The 12,412-nt window shown below is 39.6% G+C and overlaps 1 protein-coding gene across 2 annotated transcripts in view; it reads left to right on the forward strand.

Annotated features, from left to right (window-relative positions):
- The first annotated feature begins 248 nt into the window (after window positions 1-248).
- Window positions 249-12,412, forward strand: part of rngtt (RNA guanylyltransferase and 5'-phosphatase) — a 106,223-nt gene continuing 94,059 nt past the window's right edge. The window contains exons 1-6 of one of the 2 annotated variants that reach the window (XM_003446279.5): window positions 249-675; window positions 3,103-3,212; window positions 3,294-3,397; window positions 3,503-3,591; window positions 8,519-8,594; window positions 10,824-11,073. In XM_003446279.5, the coding sequence (XP_003446327.1) occupies window positions 612-675; window positions 3,103-3,212; window positions 3,294-3,397; window positions 3,503-3,591; window positions 8,519-8,594; window positions 10,824-11,073 (693 nt within the window). In that variant the 5' untranslated portion in view covers window positions 249-611. Of the gene's footprint in view, window positions 676-1,179; window positions 1,320-3,102; window positions 3,213-3,293; window positions 3,398-3,502; window positions 3,592-8,518; window positions 8,595-10,823; window positions 11,074-12,412 lie in introns of those variants that run through there. The other variant, XM_005475013.4, reaches the window with a different exon arrangement.

Here is a 12,412-nt window from a genome sequence, read left to right on the forward strand (position 1 = left end):
ATATAAACCAGTTAGAATCAGAGTTAAATTTTGGAGCATTTACTCACCATCGAACTGTAGAATATAAATAACAAATAAATTAAAAATTTAAAGCAGTGTTGACAAATAAATAAAATAATAAGGTAAGAACGTTTGTGGGGGGTTTTGTGTTTTTTTTCTTCTTTGTAAATAAATGAATAAATGAACTAGCTTTCAAGCTGCTGCAGCAACCATTTCAGTCCAAAGGGTGGCGATAATGCACAGATACGATTTGCCGCCGTAGAAAAATACCAGTAGAAGAAGAAGAAGGATCACTGAGGTGTTGCTAGCTGATTGCTAAAAACCTAGATTTATGGTAGACAAATGAAAAAGATAGCTGAATTTCTTCAGAGGCTGATCTGCAGTGGATCGGAACAGCCTGCGTTTCGTGTAAAATGCCTCCTGGTCTGTCAGAAGGTTAACCGGGCTTAAACGTGCTTGGTGATTCTCCTGAATTAGGAGCTAAAGGGCCCTGAGTCCGCAGTGCTCGGGTGAATATCTACCCAGCATCTGCTGTAGGGGGAGAGAGGCAGCATCAAGCAACGGGGTTATTGATATTACAAGCTTTTAGATATTACCAACCTCAACTCAACATGTCAAATAACGGACCTCCTCCTCGATGGCGCAATTGTCCTAGAAGAGGGCAACCTGTGGCAGGTTAGTGTAAATTTAACCAAAAGTGTTTTATTTACCAGATGAAGCTATTGCTACTAGTTAGCTTCGTGCACTGGTGTTGCTGTGATGCTTGTTGCCTGATATATATCACTTATTTATTATTTTAGACTGTCAGATTTAAGTAGCAGTAATGGGCTGTCTTGGTTCACGTTCGGTCTTTAAGTACAGACAGATTACCACATATTTAAGCTCTGTTTCTCTGTTGTAAAAATGAATACTTTATCTTTTAAATGAGGTGTAAATCAAAGCGCCGATTTCATTGAATGACGTCAACAAATTTTTTAAGCTTGATTTAGTTAAAAAGGTTTGTTCATTTAGTATTTATATGAAATTAACTTAATTTTGGCATTTTTTTAATGAAAATTTCTCTGACACTGTATTCGTGCGCGCTCTTTTTGCTAGGTCGCTAACGGTAACTATTTAGCAACGTTTTCCGCTTCTTTTCAGCTTTTAGTGTGACTTTAATGTTGAACAAACACCAAGTATGGGAGTCTATTAGTTTTAAAAGAAAACGTTTTAAAAAGAGCTTCAGAAAAGTGCTGCTAAGTGGGTATGCTTCACCGTCAAAGAATCACGTGTCCAAACAAACCGGGGCTATGGCTTGAGGAGCTCACGGCGAGCATACTGTATGTGTGTGACACGTTACTAGTGCTGAGAGGCGTTTAGCATGAGAAGCATTTTTTTTTAATGTATTTGAATGCCACCTTTCTTTCTCTTTTGTTTTTTATAATCTATAAACTCTTAACTGTTATTCCAATTGCTGTTTTTGTCTGATAATACTATGATTTCCAGTAGGTATTTTGGAATTATTCTGGTATAGTCTTTGTATTCTTCTGCTATCTGTACCTGAGCTGTGGTAACGCACAAATTTCCCCGCCGTGGGATCAATAAACTCTTATCTTATCTTATCTTATCTTTATCTTTATCTTATCTTATCTTATCTTATCTTAGGTATGCACCCATCAGCTGCTACATCTGTGTTTGAGCTTCAGGTTTCTTTTAAGATCCAAAATAACTGAGAAAAAAAATGAACCAAAGTATCGGAGAATTCACTTTCCACCAGTTTCATACAGTTATTAGACGTTTTAACTGACTGTAGCTGGATTTAATTTTAGTTGTGACTGTTTCTATCATATTGCGCAAAAATCTGTGTAGCTTGTAAGTCTGTGGTCACTTGATGTTTTCTGTGAAAGACTTGTTAACCTGCAAGAGACGGACAATGACGTTCTTTCTTTGACCTCCGAATCTTTCATTAAAAGCCAGACTTTAGAAAAGTGTCTGATTTGTAGTGTTGCCTTTGTAAAACCTAAGCCAATCAAAAAAGGTGGATCAAGAGCATGAGGGACAGAAATGCTGTACAGCTGGGGTATCTTTAAAACTACTTCCCAGCTTCTTTTCCTTGACATTGATGAAAATGTCATTGAGGTTAAGGAAAGGAGCTGTTTCTTGGAGTGTAGTGTCTTGGAGCAAAGACAGACAGGTGGACAACTGTACTTCATAGCTAGAAGTGTACCAGTGTTTTCTGGGACTGGTCAGTGATAGACAGCCTGAGTATATCCTAAATAATTCAGTGGTCAGTAACAGACTTTGGGAATGTGTGCAATTTTTTCTACATTATGTTCTGTATTAATAGTGCAGCTGACTGATGTGACAGGCTTGAAAGGGTAGATGTAGATAAAACTGTGTTGATACGAATGGCAGTATGGACTGTGGATATAGATCTGTTCCTATATTTATTCCTTATTGCAATGTACAACTGTCAATATAACAGCTCAACATAAGTAGAAGGAAATTATAAGGTCAAAAGTAGACAGTGCAAGTGGATTGATCCAAGTTCCCATGCTTAAGTGATGCAAGGCTGTCTTGTTAACACTTTATACAAAAGTATTGATGTTACGGTTTTATTTTGCCCATTCATCATTGTTATCATTACAGTTATGTGATGTTAAGACATTTCTGTAAGACCTGCAATTGCAGGCTTGTCTCCTCTCCGCCTCAACTTTATAACAGTGCAACAGCTTACACAGATGCTCTGTTTGAAGGCACAGCTGGAGTTGGTGGCACTTTTATTCCAGGCTTTTATTCTAAGAAATTCAGTGTAGTTTACACAAATGGATCCACAGTTTTATTGGCTATTAACCAAGTTCTTTACAAAACAAATGCACTTGGGGTGCTGTCTAATGCTTAATTGAATGTGACCTTGACAAATACTTAGTCAGTGATTTGATTTTTTTATTGATTTTTCTGAATTTGTAGATTTGACTTGGTATGAAGTTAGACTCTTAGCCGTAACCCTAAAAATTAGTCATTAAATTAGGGACAAAGCCGCTGTCCCTGCTCATACAAGATAGTTTCAATGCTAGAATACTATAGGATTTTTGTTTCATTCATTACATTTCTCCTTCCTAGGTAAATTCCTGCCAATGAAAACGATGTTAGGTCCCAGATATGATGACCAAGTTGCAGAGGAGAACAGATTTAATCCGAGCATGCTGTCCAACTATTTAAAAAGTCTAAAGGTAAGTACCCTCAGCAAGGACTGAAGTATTAAAGTGGCACACAAAACCTTCCCTCACAGTGCCCGTTTCTCTCCTCCTCAGGTGAAAATGGGTTTGCTCGTAGACTTGACGAACACGACTCGCTTTTATGACCGCAGTGAAATTGAAAAAGAAGGGATAAAATATATGAAGCTTCAGTGTAAGGGGTAAGATTAAAAAGCACTGTTACAAACTAACTGTCCAAATTCATCATTTTGCAGAACTGTGGATGTTAATGTGTTGAATACTAATGTCATCCTGTACCTTTTTAGCCACGGGGAGTGTCCTTCAAAAGAGACCACTGAGATGTTCATCAGGCTCTGTGAACACTTCAATGAGAAGAATCCCACAGATTTGATAGGTGAGTATTTCATCATGTGGATTTCACCAATCTAATTGACAGACTAGGTGCACTTTTGAATCTAAGGTACACCAGCAGAAGGTATACCTCCCACAGCTTGCTATTGTAACAGGAAGAGTAAAAGTTGTACCTATCATTGCCGACAGCAAAGTAACAATTTAGCAGGTAGCTAATGAGAATGCCAGGGTTCGTTTGCTTTGCTTTCCCCGATATCTGTTTGCTCTTTTGTGCCTGGGGAAACTAGGCTTGGGCGATACGTAAAAATTTTCCAACAGGCAATCGTCAGTCCGGCAATCGTCAGTCCAGCAATCGCCGATGATGGAAAAGTATTCAGGTTTAACAGTATTTTCTCTCTGACTAAAATGATACCAGAAGCTGAGTATTTGGCCATGAGAAGCCTCTGAGTGTGTCTATGTTTTTCATTTCTTAAGATATCAGATGCGCCAGTGTGACTGGAACCCATTAAGTGCTGTGTTTATCACCTCTGCACACAGAAGGATATGAAACGAGACAGAAATAGACTTTAAGTGTAAAAACATCTGGTGCTGCAAATCAGTTTGCACTGTGTGTAATTTAGTCAGACAGTTGTAACAGCTTCTGCTTCAGCAATAACCAAATTCTGGCTATGACTTATCCCAGTCAGTATGAATCTTAATGCCTGAACATCATTTCAAAAACCCACACTTAAAGTACATAGAGACTTTCTGCTTCATTTACACTGACACTTTTATTTTGCAGTAAAGAATAAAGTGTCACTGTGTCCTTGTAAGTGTTTTTTTTTTTTTTAAGAGTTTAGTGCTATGTAATTATAATACTAGTGCAAAAACTTTGCTAGACCCCTTAAAAGTAGACATCAACATAGGCTACGTTCACACTGCAGGCGAAAGCGCATCAAATCTGATTTTTTTGACCCTATGTGACCCATATCCGATCATGGTATGACAGTGTGAACGGCACAAATCCAATATTTTCAAATCCGATCTGGGTCACTTTCGTATGTGGTACTGAATCCGATACATATCCGATGTTTTAGAAAGCGACTGCTGTTTGAACGGTCATGTCGCATTAAATCCGTCTTTTACGTCACTGACACAAGACAGACGCCAATTATCAGCGCCAGAGAAGCGCCCGAGAAGACATCGCGAACGCTTCCTGGCCATCCAGTGTGGATGTTAGTGAAACTGTTGGGAAGACAACGTGAACATTTTATTTGTACTGTATAATCTGCAGATTCTGACAGAAATCTGCAACTATCCTTTGAAGCACCGCTCCTCTCTAAAACAGCAATAAGGATAATTATTAGGTTATTTACATTATTATGTAAATAACAAAATAACTTAAAGCAAAAATTTGGAAACGTAAAGTCCGAAGTCAAACAATATTGTTTGCTCTGGGTCTAAACAGAGCGCGTTGTGTGTGACATCTTCTTTTGCGCATGCGGGCCGCTTTGAGCGTTCACACTAGAGCGCATTTGCTGTCGCATTTTATTTGTAGTGTGAACAAGCAGACAAAAAAATCGGATTTGATCAAAAAATCGGAATTGAGCATTAAGACCTGCAGTGTGAACGTAGCCATAGTTTACTCATAAATAACAGTGTTCTGTAATGTATAATTTCTAGCTCTTATATTTTAACATATTGATCATATTCTTGCCTATGTACTTTCAATCTTTTTTATTATTACTTCGTAAAAATAATTTTATTCTTGGCTTGTGGGTTGTAAACCCCAAAGAAACTGCTGTTTTTGCTTTGATTCTCTGTTATAAGCGTGGTTCAGCATTATGCTGATGCCTAGGCTTAGGAAGAGAATGAAGATCTGTATCGTGTTGCAGCTTCTAAATTCATACACATACTCTCAATAGAAAAGTTTGCTTTTGGAAGAACTGCCTTTGCACTAAATGATCACTATATTAGGCATACCTTGGTAGTACTGGGTTAGAGCCCCTTTTTGCCTTCAGAACTGCCTTTTTTAGTTGATTCTTTTTTCTTTCTTTTTTTTTTGGTCTATGTTAAAATGTTAGCATCACACAGCTGCTGGAAAATTTTGGACTGCATCACTGATGCAAATCTCCCGTTCCACCACATCCCAAAGGCGCTCAATTGGATCGATATCTGGTGACTCTGGAGGGCATTTGAGTACAGTTAATTTTTTGAACTTCCAAGAGCAGTTTGAGGGAATTTGAGCTTTATGACATGGCATATTATCCTGTTGGAACCAGCCGTCAGAAGATGAGTGCACTATAGTTACAAAGGGATGGACATGGTCAGCAACAATACTCAGGTGCATCGTTGGTGCTAAGCTGTGCGAGTCTCCTACACCATTACCACTACCAGCCTGAACCACTGATAAAAAGCAGGATGGATCCATGCTTTCATGTTGTTTACTCCAATTTCTGAGCCTATCTCAGACTCGGAACAGACAATGTTTTTTCAGTCTTCTCATATGCAATTTTGGTGAGTGTGTAAATGGTAGCCTCAGTTTCCTGTTCTTAGCTAACAGGATTAGCACATGCTCTGGTTTTCTGTTGCTTTGGTGTTTGCAATGTTGTGTGTTCAGAGATGTTCTTTTGCGTGCATAGTTAGTGGTTATTTGAGCTACTGTTGCCTTCACATTAGCTTGAAGCACTGTCCTCTAACATAAACAAGGCATCCTGGCCAGTGAGCTGCTGCTGACAGCATAGTTGATCTGTTTCAGACCATAAACTCTAAAGACAGCTGGACAGGGAAATTCCCCTAGATAAGCAGTTTCTGAAATACTCAAAGTAGCCCGTCAGGCACCACCAGCCACGCCACGTTCAAATTCACTAGAATCATCTTTCTTCAGCTCAGTTTAGGCTTCAATGACTCATCTTGATCATTACATACATTAAATTAATCGAATTGGTGTTGTGTGATTGGCTGATTGGTAACATGAGCTTTTGTGTCCAGCAGAGGGCAGCCTTACTCCGGGATTGGTTAAACGCAAATTGGAGCGAGGTCTTGTCAGAATATATTTTCACTGTTTAAAATTTCAGCAAACACATTCTTACACTCATGTCAAATATCAAACGGCTTCCCAGTACAACTAGTGCTCTTCTGATGTCTGCACAGTAGCACCATGTTCAGCCCTCACAAGGAGTGTCTTTGCACATTTTTAAAATATGCAGTCCTGTGCAAGTCACTATTTTGTCAGCTTGTGGAGGAGTTGCATATCGCAAACAACACTCATCTCCCAGTGAACACTGTGTAGGTGATTTATAGGTGAAGGAATATCAATGAGCACCTTGGCTAAATAGATTTGATCTAAAAGGGAACGATGTAGATGCTGGTGTGTGGGAAGGTTTTTTCCACTGTTTTTTTTTCCTTTTTGTCTCGAACTAGATTTTTTTTTTTCCTCTGTAGCTGTTCAGCTTGTTATTATGAGCTCAAAACAAGCTATTCTAATTTCTAATGCAGATTGTAACAAATTAAGTTATTATGTGTTTGGTTACAGGCTGAGTATAGACACAGTTAATGGATAGGCTTAAACACATGTACAAGGAAGGCGCATGTTGCTGTGCCTCTAAATTAGGCTTACACTGATACTGGCTGATAATGGCTTAGTGCATGCATATCTGTATCAGGCCTGTGTTTATAGTTGTGCCGAAACACCTTGCTGTATTTTACATTTTTACATAATAGTACCTCATATGCACTATACATAAAAAAAATAGTTTGCCTATTGCTTTATTTGAAGTCTTTGGAGTGTTCTAGTGGCTCACATGATTTCCTCAATTGTCGTGTAAATGTTATTTAGTGGGGAATAAAAAAAAAAGTTATCTCCATCTATTGTAGTGGTATTGGTCTGTCATGTCCTTTTGCCTGAAGGTTAGCCTAGGGTTGTACTCATCAGCCGAAGACGGGGTAACGCCGCTGCACTTTTATGCTACTGGCAGCAGGGTGCTCTCTTACACCTCGTCCTGTCCAGATTTGCTCTTAACTTGTAACTGCTGCCCGACTTGTAAATCAGACTGCTCGAACATCAGAGCAGAATGTGTGAATGTCATCTCAGCAATCTCCTGCCTTTAGCCAGCTGGTGATTAGGCTTTGTTTTCTCCACAGTACACATGTCCAAATTAGACAATTGGTCTGTTAAATGTGATCTCGATCCGCTGACGTTTATCTTTGTTATCGCTGCCGTTGCCAGGCAAACATCCTAATATATTGGGAGACATGCGAGTCAGAAGGTTTGATTTTATATGTATTTTTATATTTTTTTTTTAATCCTGCTGTGCACCTGCTGAAGGGATCTTGTCTGAATAAATGTCAGTTTGTCACAAATTGGGAGGATTTTTGTCAGATATGATTACAATCTTCAGAGTGCTTTTTACCCCTTGTGGAGGGTTTCCTTTCCAGAACCTTTTCTTCTGAAAGAGCAGAATTTTCTCTCCTTTTTTTTTTTTTTCCTCATGCTCTTTCCATTCCCTGAATGTTTCATCAATCCCTGGGTCTTTTCTGTGCGTGCAATGGCTGGTGTCAGATTTTTGATGTAGTTATAAAGGCAGGACCCCCCCCTAAGGAGAAAAGGATCTGCCTGTGAGTCCTTTGTGTGTGACTTGATGCCCCTCCTCAAAACATCCAGTCAGCCGCGGTATATCTCAAAGGCGAGCTGGGTTTATTGATGTGAGAGATGTTACATTGGATGAAATTGAGCCCAATGGCTTGGCTGTTGAAATAAGGGGGTCTCGCTCATAATATGCCACGTTGAATTGATTGAGGTGACGGCACACACGTCCAAAAAAATGGCAAGCTGTGTGAAATCGAAATAAAAACACAATTCATCATTAAAAAATAAATGTAAATCTAATATTTATGTGAAAACAATAGGGACAGAAAAACAATATATTGTGTAAACTTGAGGTGGAGTTCTTGAAAGGTTTGCATTTTTTTTTTCTTTCTTTCTCCTGAAGGTGTTCACTGCACGCATGGCTTCAACCGGACAGGCTTTCTGATATGTGCGTACCTGGTGGAGAAGATGGACTGGAGGTAAGGGCTGACACGCTTCAATCACTTACACTGCTGGGAGGGCAGTCTCACAATCTTCAGTCGTCTTGCATGACAACACAAACCCTACAACGTGGAGCTCCCACCAGTGTTACTCTGGTTTCACTCTCCCAAGCGTATCAGTATTTTTATTTTTTAAGCTGATATTCCCATCTTCTTCTCAGCATGTGTGTGTGACTGCAAGAGAGGTTACTCTGTCACTACCAGTCTAAATAAAGCTTTACAAAGAGGCTGGCTGGTTTTGAGTGACCGAGCAGCCGAGATAAATAATTTAGAGCAGCTGAGCAGGAGGGGTGAGGATGCATCTTTTGTCAGAGGTGGAGCAGCAGTCTGTGATAGCAGAATCCCTGGAAGCTGCAGACATGGAGGCTGGATAAACACCCTCCCACCGCCCACTACTTCCTGTGAAATGAATATCCTGAGAACATTTACAGCTGTCATCCACTATTACGTGTTGGAAGATAAGTAACAACAATGGGCCTTTTTAATGCGTATTACCACACGTAATGTTAAATGGCTTAACATTTTTGAAATGGCTTGAAATTGCCATTTCAAAAATTATACATCCTCTGGGAAAAAATTACTATATCTGAAGGGAAAATAACATGGCATATTTAGTGCACAGTAATCGATACAGTATTAGCATGCTTATTCTGTGATTAAATGCACATAATAACTTTATGCAGGAATGTCTACTGTCTGGTAAATAATGCAGTTTTATTTCTTGTAAAAGTAGGTTTAATTCTGAGTTGAGAAAAATGATTTTTTTTCTCCACAGTCACCTTAAAATTTTTATTCCTAGCAGAGATTGTTCTTGAGAACAGACAATTTGGCAGTTCTTGAGCATACAAGAAAAAGGTTAAAAGCCTCTCCTTCACCTTTAGTCAGAATAGTTGGCATGCAGTCCCTCAACCTCCCGTCTAGGCACACAGGTCAGAATCAGACCTGCTTAATTTTCAGCTATTTGAAGCTACTGCATTGAATTACATGGATGTTTTTGTCAAATCCAAGCATTACACAGCCTGCTTTATCATGTTTCAAGGTCACTATTATTTGCTTCAATAAATTTCACATTTAACTGTGTCACGTGTGCGTATTTTCAGACAATTTTAACATCTTTAATCTCGGAATCAGACAGATTAAGCTCCCCTTTTAGAACCTGACACCAGCAAATGCTCCTGTAAAGTGGATTCAATTATAATTTGATCATTAGAATATCTGCTTCCCTAGTTTTCAACTGCACGTAAGTCACTTTTGTAAAAACTATCTTTATGCTTTTTAGATTTTTGATGAGTACAAGGTGAGCATGAGTTTTCATACGCCTAATAACAGTTTAAACTAAGGGGCTTTTAATGACTACAGTCATTAAAGCCCACGTGTAGAAGTGTTTAACAATCAAACTGCACTTTCTGTGTTGAAAGGTCTTTCAAACTTGAAACGATTGAATATATTTTGAAGCAGGCCAAAGTTTGGAGCTTATATAAACATGTTGACTTCAAGAAAAGTGTATTTTCTTTTTTGCCTCGACTGATTGCAAATGCAGTTTGACATTTCATTTAAAGTGGTAGCAAAAATCTCCTGTACAGCTTATTCCTGAGGGTGATTGCTTTAAGGAAGGGGGATGGTCAGCTTCTCCAAAGTAATTGTGTGCGTTAAATTATTTTTAGTTTGTGTTATTCTGTAAATGTGACTGTTGTTTTTAAGTGTTCCTCCATCCTAGCCTCCGGTTTTTGTCGTGTGGTTCAGCTGTAACTCAGCTGCTGCTGCTGCTGTTCGAGTCAAGACAGCTGGTTGGCGTCCCTCTATCATGGGTTTTAGACAGACACTTGTTTGGAAACATTTGTTGTTGGTTAAAGTCAGCTCACTATCTTCTCTTTTATCCTTGTTCTACTCCACCCCTCTCTCACACATACTGAAGTCTAGTTATAGATACAAATTAAGAGACACTAAATGATCATAACATTAAGGAAAATAAAGCAAATTAAATATTTCATTCTTTTTGTGTTTCCCTTTGGTTTCATGGGAGCTTCTGCTTTAGACACCCTGGTATAAAGATAGTGCCTCTACACCATGTAAAAGGTCCACTTATTGTACAGAAAATCATCTATATACCCATATCTTTCACCTGCTTTCATGATGGTTTGGTCAACTTGAAACTAGTCTGAAGGTCTTTTAAAAAGACGTCCTGTCTCTGTTATTCGTTCTTATCAGCATCGAGGCAGCGGTGGCTGCTTTTGCCCAGGCTCGGGCCCCGGGGATCTACAAGGGAGACTACCTCAAAGAGCTTTTCCGTCGCTATGGTGACGAGGAGGACGCACCACCTGCCCCCGAGCTGCCAGAATGGTGCTTTGACGACGACGACGGGGACGTGGACGACGATGGCAACGCGCTTGGCCAGGAGTCGGGCCCCAGCTCCTCTGGGTCGGCGCCCGGCAAGCGGAAGAAAGAGAAGATAAAACTGGTAAGGCCTCTGTGTTCCAGGAAATGGACTCTTAAGTAGAAAATGTGTTGATCCCTTTGCTGCGTGACTAGGTGATTTTTGGGTCTACGGGGAGGCCTCTCTTTTAAGAGGCACAAGTATATAATAATCCTGTAAATCTGTTGCTGAATCCAATAAATCTGATGCTTAAATTTAGAGAAAATTACACTTTCCATTTTCTCAGCTGCTGACAGAGGTGTAATTTTGATTAGATAAAAGCTGCCTGCCAGTGTTAATGTAAAGTATTCATCAGTGCCATTCTGAGAAATTAGAAACCTCGAATCATCTCCTCTTGCTTATAATCTGTTTTTCCTTCTGTTTACATTGATCTAATGCCTCAGAGTACTTCAAGGAAGTGACTGTATAAGAAGGCTAAATCTAAATGGTGCAACAACACGAGTAGCAGCCAGTGTAGAGGCAATGAAAAGACAGAAGCGGCACTCGTATGGTGGAAAGTATTAAAAACATATTTATTGGTGTGAAACATTTGTTCAGATTACAACAGCAGAACATCTGTTTATTACTTTTATTGCACACAGAGCTCACTGACAACCTGAATGGGGCCAAATCTAATATTTGAGAATATGATACAGCACAGGCGAGATCCAGAGGAGAGAGGAGGAACAGTATACTGTCTCTTGGTTGAGTGGTCGGCTTTGCAGTCAGACTAGTTGGCGGCTATGTACCTATCATGATCAGGAAGATATTTCGAAGGATCAAACATTTCCACAGTTTCTCTATATGTAGATTTTAATGGGTGAGCCACTTAAGGATATTTGGTGAGTCATTTTGGCATGTGTTTATAGAGACACATAATCCAGAGTCAGTTTTCCAGAAGAACCGCACCCCTCACACCCACATTCCTATGTTTGAAAAATCATTTGCTGCTTCCTTGCTAGCCCTCGTCCTATCTGTCTTGCGTTTTCTTTACCAGATGGCTCACTGGCCAGGTAGTTGTTGTGTTGGTTCTTGATGATTATTCAGCTTCTTCCTCGGAGATTCAGAGAGGATCTCTTCCCACGGTTGGACACGTCCAAATGCACTGTCTTGGAAGTGCCGCTGGAAACAGGAGTTCTGTTCTGCAAGCCAGAACGTTATCCCGAGCCAAACCTGAGGCAGGTGGAGAATATATTCATGTGCCTCAATGCCAGATTCACTGTGGGTGCAGAGCAGAACAAGACCTACAGTCTCCAGCTGTTAGTAAAGTTTCCTCACTTAGGTCAAAGACATCTAAGGGGAAGGATAAATTAGATTCCTGTCTCCTATGCACTTAAGAACTAGCATGGATATATAGCTGATCTTAAATTAGAGAAAATACTTC

This window comes from Oreochromis niloticus, linkage group LG15, assembly GCF_001858045.2.
Source record: "Oreochromis niloticus isolate F11D_XX linkage group LG15, O_niloticus_UMD_NMBU, whole genome shotgun sequence".
Classification (NCBI taxonomy): domain Eukaryota; kingdom Metazoa; phylum Chordata; class Actinopteri; order Cichliformes; family Cichlidae; genus Oreochromis; species Oreochromis niloticus.